Source organism: Polypterus senegalus, chromosome 8 (assembly GCF_016835505.1).
Source record: "Polypterus senegalus isolate Bchr_013 chromosome 8, ASM1683550v1, whole genome shotgun sequence".
Lineage (NCBI taxonomy): Eukaryota > Metazoa > Chordata > Cladistia > Polypteriformes > Polypteridae > Polypterus > Polypterus senegalus.
Window position 1 is genome coordinate 182,307,748 of NC_053161.1, and position 17,367 is coordinate 182,325,114.

General features: G+C 40.2%; 1 protein-coding gene across 9 annotated transcripts in view; it reads left to right on the forward strand.

Annotated features, from left to right (window-relative positions):
* The window catches only part of LOC120533503 (NACHT, LRR and PYD domains-containing protein 3-like), a 57,806-nt gene that overhangs the window by 28,957 nt on the left and 11,482 nt on the right, over positions 1-17,367 (forward strand). For 3 of the 9 annotated variants that reach the window (XM_039760410.1, XM_039760414.1, XM_039760417.1), the window contains exons 2-5: positions 7,385-7,555; positions 14,209-14,375; positions 14,561-14,735; positions 15,607-15,672. In XM_039760410.1, coding sequence (XP_039616344.1) covers positions 7,471-7,555; positions 14,209-14,375; positions 14,561-14,735; positions 15,607-15,672 — 493 coding nt within the window. In that variant the 5' untranslated portion in view covers positions 7,385-7,470. The other 6 variants (XM_039760412.1, XM_039760411.1, XM_039760418.1 and 3 more) reach the window with 6 other exon arrangements.

The window sequence follows — 17,367 nt, forward strand, 5'->3', positions numbered from 1 at the left end:
AGTGTCACCACTGGTAGCATGAGGTGATACCTGGACCTTACAGAGCTGGCTCAGGTAGTCCAAATTCTCCAGGATGGCAGGCACATCAATATGTGTCATTGTTAGAAGGTTTCCTGTGTCTCCCAACACAGTCTCAAGGGCATGGAGGAGATTCCAGGAGACAGACAGGCAGTTACCATAGGAGAGATGGACAGGGCCCCTCGTAGAAGGTCCTTCACCCATCAGCAGGACCCACCGGTATCTGCTCCTTTGGGCAAGGAGGCACAGGATGAGCACTGCCAGAGCCTACAAAATGACCTCCAGCAGGCCAAACAATCAGAAACAGACTTCATGAGGGTGGCCTGATGGCTCGACGTCCTCTAGGGGGCCCTGTGCTCACTGCCTGGAACTGTGGAGCTCGAATGGCATTTGCCATAGAATACCAGAATTGGCAGGTCCACCACTGGCGCCCTATGATTTTCACAGATGAAAGCACATGTGACAGACGTGAAATGGTCTGGAAAAGCTGTGGAGAACGTTATGCTGCCTGTAACATCCTTCAGCCTTTCTTAAGTAAAGTTCTAGAGATGGCAGTCATTATGCAGTTAAATGACCACCTCAATAAACCTGCTATTCTTGATAAATTTCAGTCGGGTTTTAGAACAAATCACAGCACAGAAACTGCACTCGTTAAAATAGTAAATGATTTGGGAGTGAATGCAGACAGAGGCCATTTATCTGTTCTCATCCTCTTAGATTTGAGTGCTGCATTTTACACCATCGATCACAACATTCTTAGAAATCGCCTTAGTCAATGGGTGGGCCTCTCTGGCAGTGTCTTAAATTGGTTTGAATCCTACCTGACAGGGAGAAAAATTTTTGTTAGATGTGGGAATTACAACTCAAAGACAAATGATATCCGATATGGTGTTCCAGAAGGCTCTATCCTGGTCTGCTGCTCTTCTCAATCTACATGCTTCCGTTAGGTCAGATTATCTCGGGGCACAACGTGAGCTACCACAGCTATGCTGATGACACACAGCTGTACTTATCAATAGCACCTGATGACTCCGATTCTCTTGATTCACTAACACAATGTCTGACTTGTATCTCTGAATGGATGAATAGTAACTTTCTCAAGTTAAATAAAGAGAAAACTGAAATCTTAGTGATTAGCAATAATAGATACAATGAGGCTATTAGAAATAAACTGGATACATTAGGATTAAAAGTCAAGACGGAGGTAAAAAGCTTAGGGGTAATTGTTGACTGTAACCTGAATTTTAAATCGCATATTAATCAGATCATTAGGACAGCATTTTTTCACTTAGAAACATAAGTAAAGTTAGACCTCTTATATCACTGAAAGATGCTGAGAAATTAGTTCACGCGTTTGTTTTCAGTCGATTAGATTACTGTAACGCACTCCTCTCAGGACTACCCAAGAAAGACATAAATCACTTGCAACGAGTGCAGAATGCAGCTGCTAGAATCCTAACTAGGAAAAGAAAATCCGAGCGCATTTCTCCAGTTTTGATGTCACTACACTGGTTAACTGTGTCATTCAGAATTGACTTTAAAATTCTGCTTATGGTTTATAAAGCCTTAAATAATCTCGCCCTATCTTATATATCGGAATGTCTGACACCCTACTTTCCAAATCGTAACCTCAGATCCTCAAATGAGTGTCTCCTTAGAATTCCAAGAACAAAACTTAGAAGAAGTGGTGAGGTGGCCTTCTGCTGCTATGCACCTAAAATCTGGAATAGCCTGCCAATAGGAATTCGCCAGGCTAATACAGTAGAGCACTTTAAAACACTGCTGAAAACACATTACTTTAACATGGCCTTTTTATAACTTCACTTTAACTTAATACTGATACTCTGTATGTTTAATTCATCATAATAACTATTCATGGCGGCTCTAAAATCCGTACTGACCCCTACTCTCTCTTCTGTTTCTTTTTCCGGTTTCTTTGTGGTGGCAGACTGCGCCACCTCCACCTACTCATAGCTTCATGATGCTCCAACAATGATGGATGGATCAAACTCCAGAAGTCTACGTGACCATCATCATCATCAAGCCCTTCCGTGAGAACCCTAAATCCAAAGAGGACTGTTTCATTTATGTTAGGTAGAATGCCCAGAGGGGACTGGGTGGTCTAATGGTCTGGAATCCCTACAGATTTTATTTTTTTCTCCAGCCGTCTGGAGTTTTTTTTTTGTTTTTTCTGTCCCCCCTGGCCATTGAACCTTACTCTTACTCGATGTTAATTAATGTTGATTTATTTTGTTTTCTTATTGTCTTTTATTTTTCTATTCTTTATTATGTAAAGCACTTTGACCTACTGTTTGTATGAAAATGTGCTGTCTGGGGAGACCTATCAATGGTGGACGCACAAACCTCTACAGGCTAGGCAACAGCACCTTGACTGCCATTAGATATCGGGATGAAATCCTTGGACCCATTGTTAGACCTTATACTGGTGCAGTGGGTCCTGGGTTCCTCTTGGTGCACAACAATGCCTGGCCTCATGTGGCGAGAGGACGCAGGTAGTTCCTGGAGGATAAAGGAATTGATACCATTGACTGGCCCCCACGCTTGCCTGACCTCAATCCAATAGACCACCTCTGGGTGTGACATTATTTTTCGGTCCATCCGACACCACCAGGTTGCACCTCAGACTTTCCAGGAGCTCAGTGATGCCCTGGACCAGATCTTGGAGGAGATCTATAGTCCATGTTACATGTGGAGGCTCTGCTCAAATCTATCAATTCTAGTTGTGTTAATACATGCGTTGATTGGGCCAGCACAAATTAAAACACTCAGTATTGTCACTGCCAAAAGCAAAATTGTATTAATAATTATTCAGTATAAATTGAACAACCATTTCAAGAAATATTTTCAATTAACAATAATGATGGGTCAGTTGAACTGAAAGAAAAATTAATCTTCTTTGTGCATTCTAACAAACAGACTGATCAGGGAATATACTGAAGCACACCCACTTCTATAGATTATATATAAATAAAAGAACAATGTAATGGGGATAGACATGTTTACTTGTAATGTACAAAAAAGGAATACAACTGTACAATGCAGTTATAAAAAGTAAAGAAAAAATGCAAATGACATGAATTGGCTAAAAAGAGATAAGCAGATAATTTAAAATATGCAGAACTTAAATCAACGATCTTTAACAATAAGTGTCCTTTATTATTGACATCAATAGTTAAATCAAATCTCCACAACTCTATTACGCACAGTCAGTCAGTTCAGCACTCAGAAATCCAAAAGGCCAAAGACCAGTAAAGCCAGTGACACGTTTATCAGAGGAGGCGCGGAGATGGAATCCCAAGTTGAAAAGCCTCAGTGATGCTGACTGTCCTCGAACTCCAACAGTTAGAAGCACAAGTTTGTCAAAGTCTTCAATCACTTAAAAAAAAAAACCATTTACTTTCCCCAATACTTAACATGTATTGATGCGTATTTAAAATTTCACTTTAAACATATATATTTTAATTTATATCTATTTAGTTTATATTCTTGTCTAAATTCGCTACAAGTTAAATGTTATTCTGTTTAACCTTCTGCCTCTGCTAGAGAAATCCTCTCAACTGCTCCTCGAGCTTTAATAAGAGCTGATGACAAACACAGAAACAGAGAGGACGTCACTCACAGAGACACTTTCTGTACTCAGAGACTCACTGAAGCCAAATGAGCCTCCAGCATCAGCACATCCAGAATGACGTGAACTCTGTGGATCTTCACAAAGTGCCTACAGCTCTTCACAGCACTTCATCAGGTAGTTGTAGAGGCCATCTGTCAGCTCCTCATCTTCTACTGTATAGAGGTCATTACCCGATGAACTTTAGGATCTTCATCATTTTTAAACCATTTGGATGACACCATACAACAGCCTGTTGGACAAGAAAATACAAGAATTTGGAGCTATAAAGTCATCATAGCTCTCCGATACTAGATGTTGTTATCTGAACTAAGTTACTAGCAAATGATCATCTGCTCCATGGCCCTTTATGATGAACTCCAACAGTTTTTCATGCTGAGTCCTCCTGGAGGCCCTGCTGATCTCTGCAGCCACAAAAACCTGAGCCCCTTGTTCTCGAGTCTGCTGCCCCACTGCAGCCACACAGCCACGGTGGACACACACAAATAAATACATCAAATTGTCATTTATTTGTTACTGTATATTTGTCTTATGCAAGCTGTCTGGTTTTGGTCTCATAAAAGTGGACACTTTGGAATCAAGTTCAAACTGTGAGAATTACTCTGTGCTTCACTCTCATTCATGGTGATCTAAATAATTTTTTTAGAATACATCAATTATTTCAGAGTATTACGAATACACCAATCTGGACACTGGCTAAAGTAATATGCAAGTCACAGACATGTCATCCTAAGATAAAAAGGATAAATACAGTGCTCTCCACTATTATTGGCACCCTTTGTAAAAATTAGTAAGAAGTCTTAGAAAACAAAATCCCTGTTTGCTGAAGAAATGTCACCTTGCACTGAAAACATTAGAAACATCTGACTTATAATTGAAACAATTTCATTCAAAGAAAAATAAAGCCCTCAACAACAAATAAATGTTTTTAAAATTAATATTTTTCTAAGGGGTGCCATTAATAGTGGAGGGCATGTTAAATGAATGTCACAGTTATGCCAAACTGTGCACACATGAAGAAAAAAAAATATATAATATCAGCATCTTTAAAAGACTGAGAGCAGTAAAATCAAAGGGTCCCTCCTGGTCAGATAAAGAGCAGACTGAGAGAGGAGAAGAGATAAAGTACTGAACTCCTACACAATCGAAACACAAATGTAAAATCACATAAAGCCTACAGTTCATATTCAAACACCATCAACGTGTCTACTCCACAGTCTACTGAACCAGCAGGGATGTCCTAGGAGAAGAAGGAGAGAAAATAAAAAGACACGTGAAAGTCAAACACGACAAGTGAATTACGAGTTTAACAGACGGGTGTTTGCAGTTTCTTTTTCATTAACACCCAATTTCCAGAAGATATTCTTGTAGCAAGCTGACTGAAAGGAAAAAATCTAAATGTCACTTGTAATTAAACTGAAAGGCTCTGTGCACATCGCGACTGTCAGTCTGAGTCACAAACAAGTTAGTGGTGCACTGCACATTGCAGGAAAGTCTTTAACAGTTTAGAAATGGCAGGCATCATCTGCACAAACTACCATACAGTTTGTTAAAATTAACAGTACCAGAACATGTCAGATTACTTGGTATTACAATTTAGACGAATTGCTCCAAGTACTCCAACATAAGGAACTAAACTGAAAAGAATAAAAAGGTAACCTGGTGCACCACTGCAGTCAATCTGAACTTTATCAAAAGTCTGCTTTACCACAGAAGGACTAATCAAGCGTTTCCAAGATTCTTGTAAAAGTTTATTTTGTCTTCCATGCGCAGTCGTGGAATTCTCGTAAAACTCGCCTTGTGGAATTTGAGGAGTTGCCGGTACCGCTGAGTGCCGATCCACTTCAAGCACTGAATATAAATCAATTACTACAGCGATAATGATTATTAATACAAACGTAAAGGTTCACGATACAAACATAACCATGCAACATGAAGTTATGTAAAAATTACAAAGAAAACTGTGCAAATACAAATTTCAAACATTTACATTTCGAAGCACACTTACTTCCATTGTCAAAAATAACAAGCAATTAGTTTTGCCGCTTCTTCTTCTTTTGTCTAATGGAGTTTCATCGCTTGGTACAACGGCAGGTTATTTAAGAGGAAACTCTATAAGGCGGAACCTCAAAGAGGTAGGGATCACGAACTGTGAAAAGTTTGGTTAAAGTTACACTTGATAGACAACTTCAAACATTGACAATTGGACAGGTGAGTTTTTGATTGTCATAGAGTAACAACAATCTCTTTTGTTGAAGTTCTGAATTAACACAATACTGGATGATTTGCTGAAGTTGAATTTTCCCGCCTCTAGATCTACCCATAATGTCTCCAGTCTGCAGCAATACCCTTCTCATGCACACTCGTAACTGGATAACACTGGTTTGGGCACCATCCGGAAATAATGATGTCAGCCAAAATCCTGCGCCAACATGATTTTCAGGTGACAAAAGTGCTCAGACATATGGACCAACTTTAATTACAATGTTGATGAAAGTAGAACTCAGTGTGAGCCTTGTGACATGAAGGTCGCAGGAAAGAACACCACAAACCCTAAGAGTCGTCTAGAGGTGTGCTGTCCTGAGATTCATACCAAGGTATATAACGTTATCTAGATGGCAACTTGCTCAACGCCAATACCGTTACCTCTGGCTCTCATTCACCCTGCTAATACTAAGGCATCAAGTGCGAATGGGGAAAACACTTATTAAGGGAAAAAAAAATACAATCACACACACACACACACACACACACAGAGGATTTTGTTATTGCTAGTTGTATCCCTGCTAAAGAAACATTCATTTAGCTTTGAGAGGGCAATCAGAAGCGCTCAGCCCGAGATGTGAGTTGTAACTGTTTAGCTTGTAACGTCATGCATTTGTTACAGCAGATGATATGACAGGGGGATTAATCACTTTTAATACAGTGTGCTACACAGTCTGATAAAGAATGTATTGATTGTAATGAGCACATCTACACATGTTTTTCCACACATCCCTCCATTCTGTAACTGGTGGGTACAGTTCATGGTAGTGGGTAACTCCGCCTCGTACGCATCTACTTGCAAATTACGGGCACAGTGGGGGTGACGAAACAGTCGTAGCAATTAAAAATCAAGGCAAATTTCAAATGAAGTGGCTGTTTGGCTTGTCTACATCATGAATGAAATGAGCTGCTCCATTTGTTAATACTAACATAAAATGGATTTAGGATGGTAGCACTGCAGCCTCGCAGCTAGGAGACCCGGGTTCATTTCCTGGGTCCTCCCTGAGTGGAGTTTGCATGTTCTCCCCGTGTCTGCGTGGGTTTCCTCCAGGTGCTCCGGTTTCCTCCCACAGTCCAAAGACAGAATATTCACTGACTAATGTAAGGTCTCCTGATCAATGACAGCCTCCTAGTACTTCAGTCTTGCAGGTTGCCGTATCCACAAAATAACCTTAAGGGTCCTACAGACGTCTGCACAAGAAGACACAGCCATTGAATTCATGTGTCGCAAAGGTGTCATGTCATGTAATTGAATTCTGAAGCCTCAGTCAGATTGGGGGTCACACTATCAGAAGTTCACATTGACCATCGACTTTTAGTTCCAGAGTCCGTTATCAAGTTGTGGACTTTCATCTCCTTTCAGTCCCTCATGTCAAAATGATGAGAGACCTGAGTCTGCCATGTCTCTGCTCATTTTTTAAAATTTCATGTCCTCTTTGTTTTGTTCCACAGTCCCCACCTGCTGAGAGGTCACATTAAATTTGCTTTAAGGAACCATCAAAGAAGACAAACTGCCATTCAGATAACAGAATTAAAAGATGAGTGAAGACGACTTGTGTACGGAATTTGTGTCAATGATCCCCAGGAACAGGAGATCTGATGAAGACGTCAGCACTCTGTCTGGTGAGAAAAAGCTTGGAGATGTTTGTTTTTGAAGTTAAGCTGTTTTAAAGTGTCACACTTTATGAAAAGGAAACAGACTTTATTTATTTTCATTAACTTTGTAGATGGACTGCTAGGTAATATCACCAAATGTAATGGAATCTTCTTTGGTGTTTTTAATCTTTTCACTTTTTATTTGCTCCTAAAGGTTGAAGGGTGTTGGACCTTTATTACAATTATAAATAAATCCATATTGTGATGAGGTACAAAGTTAATTGTTAATTCCTAGCAGTTGACAGTTGTGTGAAGTTTTTAAGGACAAAATTTCTGATTACAGGAGAAAAGTCAGAGAAGGATAAAATCTGATAAAGTTTAAAGGAGAAACATCCTGAACTGATAAGTGTGTCAAGTAACTGGGCTGAACTGATGACCTTGAAGAGCTAAGAGTGTCAGACCTCAACAATACATGTAAGACAAAAAAGAAGTCAAGAGAGACCTTAGTCATTTGATTAGTTTAAAAGTTAATTTTGCTTTATGAGCAGTTCTTAAAAGGTACAAAAGGCACATAAAGAGCAGGAGTCAGACAAAATGTAGCAGAGAGTTAATGAATACAATCAGCTCTGGATGAACACTTGGTCCTCCATAACAGTACAGTGTTTAAGCAGCAGTGAGAGGGAACAGCCATCTAGCAATGATTGAATTTAGTTTTCATTCAACTCATGTTAGACAAAACCAGTTTAGCGCAAACAAATTGTAAAGCTAACAGCGATATGATGACATTCATCTTTACTCTTTGGCTTTATAGATTGAGTTTTCCAGAAGTCCACACCAGACTGAGGTGCCTTGTTACCTAGCATGTCAACTTCACGGTCGATGAATGTTTTCTTTACATCTTGTAAAGCACTTTATGCTACATGTATAGTATAAAAATGAGTTATAGAAAAAAATTTTGCAGCTGAGGAGAAGATTGCACTCCTGTGTATAAACAGAGAACTGAAGGAACTCACCTAGACATCCTTCAGAAAGACACTTTGCACAACTAAAGTGGTGATGGAGGAGACTCCATTCCAGAGCACTAGTGGGTTATGGTCAGATATAAGCACAAGGCGAGTGCTCAAAACTGTCCAGCAGTATCAATATTATTATCAAAGTCCAGCAGTTCAGAGCACCTTGTTGACCAAGATGTCATCTCTAATATCTGACACCCTCAGCAGGACTGAAGACCCCCTGTGGGTCTCCTCTAACTGAACTACCAGAGAGAAAAGAAGAAAAATAACTGACAGACATAGAGAAGTCTCTTCAGGTGGTCTACCATCTCAGTGCTCAAGTAGGAGACTTCCCTGGGCAGATGTGTAAGCTCCAGAGTGGGAGTGGATCCAAGTTTAATTGTCACAGAAAATGCTCAGTGGGTCCTGCACTTACTTCAAAATAAGGAAAAAAGTCTAACCAGACCCCTTGAGCTCTCCAGTTTGGAGGGAAAGGCCAGAGTAGGAATACTTGAAAAGAACCACCAGTTCAGCTGTCCTGAATCCATTTGTAAAAATGTATAAGGAGGGCAGGATAAGAAAAGACGTCATTGATAGTCATGGTGAGGATGACTGCAGGACAAACTAGGATCTTAATCACTTTTAAAGGATAATTTCAATATTTTTCAAGTCAAAGTTATTTCTTCACAATCATTGTGAATCTTAGTTTGCCACATGAAATTATGCTCTAAAGTGAAGCATATTTTATAAACCTTAATAAATGCGTATCTTGTTCTTTCCTTTTATAATGGAGGTGAAGAGTAATGGTGTCCTAATTTGAAATAAAAAAGCCCTAAAACTTACCAAATGTGTCCACTTTGAAGCAGCAAAGGTTTCATTTTAAGAAAATGTTCCTTCCACATTTCTGAAGAATGCTTGTCACAACCCCCCCAGTGCAGTCCTATGGGGGCTGCTGTTGCAGGCTCTTCAGTCCCCATACAGCTGGAGTGAAAGCTTGGTCCGCATTGCCGGCAGTAAGTTAGATTCAATCCCAGTGGGTGTGGAGTTTGTCACCAATTTAGTTCATAATGTTCATGGAAAGAATTTCTAGGAACAGTCAAGGAGGGAATCGTCTCCAGTGTGGTGACCTTAGGATAACATCTCTGCCTTTTGAAGATGATGTGATCCTGCTGGCTTCATCCTGCTGTGACCTCAGGTGCACACTGGGTTGGCTTGCTCCTCCAAGACTGAGGTCATGGTTCTCGGCTGGTAAAGGGTTTGAGATTGGGTGCTGCCTCAAGTGGATGAGTTTAAGTATCTCAGGTTCTTGTTTACGAGTGAAGGAAGGAGGAAGAAGGAGATCGACATGTGGATCGGTTATTCTTTCACTGTACCAGTGAATCATGATGAAGAGAGAGCTGAGCCAAAAGGCAAAGCTCCCAGTTTATGGTGGATCAACATTCCTGTTTTCACCTCTGGTCAGATGTTTTTGGAAGTGACTGAAAGAACTAGAAACGCCACACTCAGATACAAATCAATCCATAAATACACAGAGAGAACCCGCAAACTCCATATAGATTGGCACTGTGAGGCAAAAATAACAGCTCTGTGCTACCACTGTGCCTATGCTAAAGTATCCGTAAGAAACTTCTGTTTGATTTAAACTAAATTTATGCCTGGAATGTCTGTTCTCTTCTTGTCTGTTGACTGCAATCTTTCTCTTGCTAGAGCACTGAAGCACACATGAGCGTCAACATATGGACATCAGCAGGCAATATCTTTGTGAAATAATGAAATAAGCTTCTGTATAGTGAAAGAATGTGAATGACTGTGTGAGTCTCTTTTGTTATTGTTGTCTACAAAATAGAAACAGAAATTCACATCTGGGCCTCAGCATTGAATGTCAGTAACGGTGCTTGGTGATGACTTTCTGAGGTGAATCCACAACCCTGGGACTGAAAATGTTTTGCAGAGAAGCATGATCAGTGAAGTGTAATGTACAGCCATCCTTCTTTAAAATGGCTGAGTCTCAAAAAAAAAAAAATTTGCTTTTTGTTTTTTTTTTTTGCTTCCTAAAATGACATGAATGTGCTGTTTTGCAATATGTTTACAATGTCAAAAATGGATGTACTCAGTAACTTTTAAAGCTTTTACTCACTTTGGGATTCATTGGGATCCATTAGCTCTGTTGTAAAACACAAGAGCAGGCTGGTTATTTACTTACATTTATAGTTAAGCTTCACTTTAGAATACAGTTTCATCTAATAAAATAATATATATCATTATTGTGAAGAAAGAAATTCAAAATCTCAAAATACCAAACATATCTTTTAAGACAAATGCCCCTGCAATACAAAGAAATTGTATTTAGATTTGGCCAAGCTTAACGTTCATATGTTTGTGAAATCAATCAATTAAAAGTCAAAAAAACAGTTATTCAAATTCCAATGGTACTGACTGAGTTGTTATTTTTTTGGACATCTTCAAGTCTTTGAGGTAATGTTAATTACAGTCCATACTGTACATCTGTTGGGTTTAAAGTGGGACATCTTTGGCCTTGGAGAAGACTTACCGATGGACAATAGCAGGCACAGGGTGAGGTCCTCACTTTCCTCTTTGCATTAACGTTGTGTTGCTGATGAGGCAGCGTTTCTCAACCTTTAAGTATTTGCAACCCGAGTTTTCATAACAGTTTTAATCGTGCCCCCCCCCCACGTTTTTTTGAAAGGAGCCCACTAATACCAGTTTGTTCTTATTTAATTAATGATATATCATAGGTGCATATTTTATTATACCTTCTTAATTTTTATCGACATTTATATAAATCTGTATTTATTTTTCTAGTATCAGAATGTAGTTTAAGTTAATTTGTTTTGGTTTCAATAGATGTATTTTTCATATTTTTGATTCTTGTTTACTTTTTTTACATCTTCGTGTCCCCCTTTTTGTTACTTCACACCCCCCTAGGGGGTCCCACCCCAAAGATTGAGAACCACTGTCATGAGGGATGTTGCAAAGGACAAAGAGGACATCTGACACTGAAGCTCACTAACTGTCTGGGTCAGAGACAAGAAGCCATTTCATTCCTTTCACTTGTAACCTATGCTGTTATAACTTTGTTCCATTTTCCACACCGAGTCTGTATTTTATAAATCCCGACTTCTGCTTAAGAAATGGCTTACACATGTTTCTGAGCTCAGCAGTTGGTTGCCTTTCCTCTAGGAGCCATAATGAACCCAGAAACATGGGAGAATGCCTCCCTTTCAGTCCTGAACATCTTTAACTTTAAAAGCTCTGTACGTTTATTACAATTAGAAATGTGTAACCACCTAAGCTGTAGGCCTTAAAAGTCTTGTTATCACCCATAAGACCCTCTTATGCAGGATTCATTAAGCCAACTGTTCAAAGAATGACAAGGCAACTTTAAAAGTTATCATATAATATACAAAATACATACCGGGTCAAATTTCCTAAAGATCAAGGGCTTGTTTTTCAAGAGAGCCAAACTTATTACTAACTAGACGTCCCCTGCGGCTCCGCCAGCGTAGTAGTGAAACTGGACAGAGAGGAGGGCCTGTCCAGCTCCCTACTCCTGACATCACATTTCCTCCGTCTCGGATTTACACAAATATATCGCTGCTGTAAGTGGACTATGACTCTTAACGTGATGAGAAAAGTCTCGAAATTAACCAGAATGTTAAAGCAAATTATAGAAAAAAACCCAATCTAAATCCATTAAGAAGTTCTCTCGTTCGCTTACTAAGTGGAGGTAAGAAATGGCCCGAGGCTGGCACATGAGTGAGGAGGCTCAGCCAGCTGCGAGTCTCTCGAATTCACTCAAATAATCAGTACTGCAAGCAAACTGTGATACATAGTGCAATGAGGGAAGTTGCAAAATCAACCAGAATGTTCAAGTAAATAATAGAAAAAAACTCAATCTAAATCCATTAAGTAGTTCTCTCGTGAAAAGTGGACAGACAGACATTGGATTTTCTATATATATAGAGATGTTACCTCCAAAAGGCAACTCTGGCAATTGTGCCTCATCTCCTGTACTGCTCTGTGTGTGTTTTGATTGGCTGAGATAATGACAGGGAAAAATAGGAGACCAAGCAGACTGGATGCATCAGAATCACATTTCATTGAATTGCTAGTTTCCACACTCTTCAAACACAGGAGGAGCTGACCAGCAGCACCTCAGTAATCGGATATAAACTGACAGGCAGATCCTGTGGAAGTCACTAGTTCAGTTCAATTCCATTTATTTTGTATGGTGCTCTTCATGGAGTGCTGGCTCAGAGTGCCGTAATAAGTTCACGGGTAAAACACAATTACAAACTTTACAAAATCATAATGCACACAGATATACTGATGAAAGTGTTGGGGTCCTTTGTGGGGAAAAACCTCATTTACTGCTGAAATGTAGAGGTTGGGTGGGATGTGTGCCAGCAGCTCTACTCCACTGTAGGACAAGGTGGCATTGTCCCATTTGGCTTGGTTTTCAGTGGCACACGAAGCCTGATAATTAATCAGAATAATAAGAGGAGCAGAAAGCTGACTGCACTACCACCACCTGAACAGTAGAACAAAGAGCAAAACTACAGCTTTACCTACATTGTGGTCAGCTCTGTACTGCATGTGACATAATTCAAGGATGAGCTGACATATCTGTGGAGACACCGTCACACAACAAGGGAACCAAAAGGACATTTGTGTTGTAGAAGAAATACGCTAAGGAAGACAGGAGCTTCATCAATCAATCAACAATTTTTATTGGCAACAGATGAATAGTTGTGAGTTCTGTGCTTGCAAGCCAGAGAGAAGCCCCCCTCACAGTCCTCAGACAGCTCCTTATATTGTGAGCTTGTTTACCGCTAAAGGAGTTGTTCCTTTTTTTAACATAAGTCGTAAGTCATCTTATGGCTAATAAGTCATACAGCTATTTTAACACAAAAGCAGGAGTTTTTAAAAGCAGTTTGCACTTGAAGCACAGAGTACATTCTTGTTCAACAGTCCAGCTGATGACAGGCCACATGTTAACCCTTAGAATAACAAGGGGATATGTAATTTTTATTCCACAGTGTTTTAGACTTGTAACCCAAAATTGAACTCTGGCTAAACCTGATGGACAAAATCAAGTACTGGACTTGTAACTGGAAGGGACTTTGATTCAATTTGATCACCACAGGCTGTTCTTTCCTTTAAAGTCAGATATGAGCATTTCTTTTGGAGCTGGAAGCTGACCACACTACAGTGACCAAGACAGCTGTTCTCTTTGAGCCTTGGAGATTAGAACTCATTCATTGCATCGGAGATCCACTTCTCCAAACCTACACTGTTTTCCCAGTGATTGAGTGCCTTCTTAATCATTTTCTTGATCATCTTGTTGACTTTTCTTGAAGTGATATTACTGACTGAGCAAACCACACTGGCCATCATAGAGTTGTAGAACATGTAAAGGATGTCACTACCCACATTAAAGGAGCACAGTCTCCTCAGTAAAAAGGGTCTGCTTTGTCCTTTCTTATATTCAACAACTTGTGTGTGTTATGAGACCAGTCCAGCCTGCCGTTGATGCTGTTCCCCCAAATTAACTGTGAGGCCTCTACTTAGGATTGAGATAAGCAGTCATGTCAGACTGAATTCTGATCCCTGAGCCTCCAAAACATTTGTATCTGCTAATTTTCATCTTTACTCTTTCCATTTCAGGTTTAACACAGAAGTTTCCTAAAGTAATACAAACTTTCTCTCATGAGGATCTCCTCAAGATCACCGAGTTCTACAAGCCCTACCTGGCTTATGTGATTGAATACGACATCACGAGTATCCTGCAGATCCTGGTCACCAAGAACATCCTCACCAACGATGAGGCCAAGGTAGATGGGTCTCCGTGTTAGTATGTGGTGCAGGAAACTGAGCAGAGATGGTGAGCTCAGGAGACTCATCTGAGACTGTCTGACTCTCCATAGGAGGTCTTTCATCAGACCCCACTGACCACTCTGCTCTGCTCCCCCAGTGGTCTTTCCTAAATTAGCCCTATGATTACTTGCTTGTCTTTCAGAGATTCAAAGCCAAAGAAGAGTGTGAGAGGCGAGCTGGCGTGGAGTCCTTCATCAGTGACATAATGAAGATGGAGAGTGTGGTACTGGTGAGCCTGTGGGAGGCGCTGGCTGAAGAACTTGCGAGATTACCATCACCAAACATGACAAGAATACTGGAGGAGGTGACAGAGCGTGGTGAGTGATAGGAAAATACTGAATGTGTGCAAAGTCACAAAAGGAGACAGAGCAAGAGAGAGACAGGACCACAAAACACAACATTACTGTCTGTAAACCACCGGACTAACAACTGTCAGGTCCATCACTTACACCAAGATGTCTGTCAATACCAACACGTTCTTCAGCTTCTCTGTTTTTTTATTTTATGTGTCTTAAAGTCTCTGAAGGGGTCAGTGGTCCCACCATACTATTTAGTAACTAGTGTGCTACTGTCTCCTATGTGTGACATGTCATGTCATATTTGACTTGCATGTCGCCCCTTTTATACTTTAAAACCTTACACCTACAGCTCACCAGGATGATCAGTAATGATATTGTTTTCTTTCTTTAACAGGAAGTCACCAATTCTGTTGTTTGCCAGCACCCCTGATCTTAGCACTCCCCTCAGGTCGGTGTGTTTAAACATCAGCTTTAGATGCCCCCAGATGCCCACACTCATGCTCATCCATGTTTTTTTTTCAGATGTTTTACCCTCAGATCCACATGAAGCTTATTGTACCCCTGAGGTCTCAGTAAAGAGTTCCTCCTCTCCTCAGCTTGATAAACACACAATATGTCTACTGTTCCTATTGCTGTCTTATGTGTCATTTCCTGGGTCTTCTTTCCTGGACAGTTAAATGCAGACCTCCCAATATGGACACACATTGGTGGTTTGCTCTTTGCATTCAAACGTTAACTCTTCATTAGTGCCAAATGAAGTCCACGTTAGCAGCAGTCTGTTAGTTTTTGATATTTTTCTGTATACCTCACTGTACTCACTTTATCTTTTTATTAATCTGCCTCTTTACTGCTGTGATTGTCTCTTCTGTTTCTCTTGTTGTCCTTCCAGGACCAGACATCTTGAAGGACATTCAGGCCAGTCTCCAGCCCACTCCCATTGATGCTCGTATTAAAGGTAAGCCACTGGTCTTGTGTCTCCGGTCATCAGCTCCTCCAGGACTCTGCTCCTGCTCTTCAGTTAGAACATCAGAACAATTCACCTAATCCTATTCTCCTTATCTTTTTTAAAATAACATTGTCAGCTTTGAAAGGTCTTAAAGTCCTACACTCTACCACACTGGCTGGTCACTTTTTCCAGGTATCTGTTGTTCTCTTTGTGTAGAAAAATGTTCAGAACATTAAAAACTTAATTTATGACATCTTCATCTGCCTCTGTTTAGGCTGAAATGGTTCAACTCCTTCAGTCTGTCCTCATAGTGCAGACCTCTCAGTCCTGAATCAGCCTTGCTGCTCATCTCTGGACTTTCTTTACTGCTGCAATATACGTTTTGTACCCCAAAGACCAAAAGTGCACACAACACTCCAGCAGAGGCCTCACTAGTGTGTTATGAAGCTTTAGTATAACCTAACGTCACTTGTACTCCACATGAGGCGCTGTATGATTTGGCATCCTGCTAGCCTTACTCATGGCTCCTGTCCACTGTCTCAATGTATTAAAGATCATTTTACTACAATCCCCAGGCCTTTTTGTAAGGGTCACGTTTAAGTTTTAGACAAAAACTCCACTGTGTATTCAAACCTACATGTAATACTTTACGTTTATTTACATTAAATCTCATCTGCCACAGATCTGTACAAGTCTCTATGCTGTCCAGATCCCTCTGTAAGAATATGATTGGTTCTGCATTGTCTACCAATACTCCCAACCAGTATGATATCATCATCATGCTGATGTTGCTTATTTGTATATTCTTATCCTGATCATTAATTTATATTAAAAAGAACAGCAGGCCCCTGAGGGACTCCACTGTTATGCTGATCTAATTCTGATAAGGCTCCTCTCCTAACACCTCTTTGCTTCTTGTGTTTGAGTCAATTCTGTACCCACCAACAGACTATGCCCTTTATTCACACTTCATTTACACATATCTAGTCATCTGCTTTTGTTGCTTTCTCATACAATTTCACTTTACTAGTGAGATCTCCTCATCTAAACCCATACTGTCCCTCACATGTGCTGCTGTGATCTACTGACCCCAAGGACCTCAGACCAGTTTCTTTTAATGTCATGCATTATGAAGATCTCTGAGAGGCTGGTCCTGAAACACCTTCAACCCCTGGTTTCATAACAACTCGATCCTCTGCAGTTTTCCTTTCAGACACATGTAGGTGTTGAGGATGCTCTCATCTCCATGTTCTACAGAGTCTACTCCCACTTGGACAAAGATGACACCATAGTCAGGATCATGGTCTTTGAGTTTTTTCATTGCCTTTAATGCCATTCTGCCTTAATTATTTCTAAGTCCCTTTTAGCTTCCCTGCTATGTCCTCTGCCAAGACATTGTGAATTGTATTACATTGTGCTCACTTGACCCCAATGGTTCAATCACATCCATCCCTTCAATTGTATCCTGATTATTAGCAAATACCAAATCCAGACAGTCTTCCCTCCTGAGTTAGTGATTTAACATACGGAGTTCTAAACAGTCACTCATTACGTCTGAACACTCCTGTTCTTGTCCTCTGCTACTTGTAATGTTACCCAAGTTAATGTTTGGGTAATTAAAAGTCCCCCATGACTTTAAAATTCCCCTTTAAACTTCTCTTTTAAAAATTATATAAGGATGTAAATTGAAACTATTGATGTCAT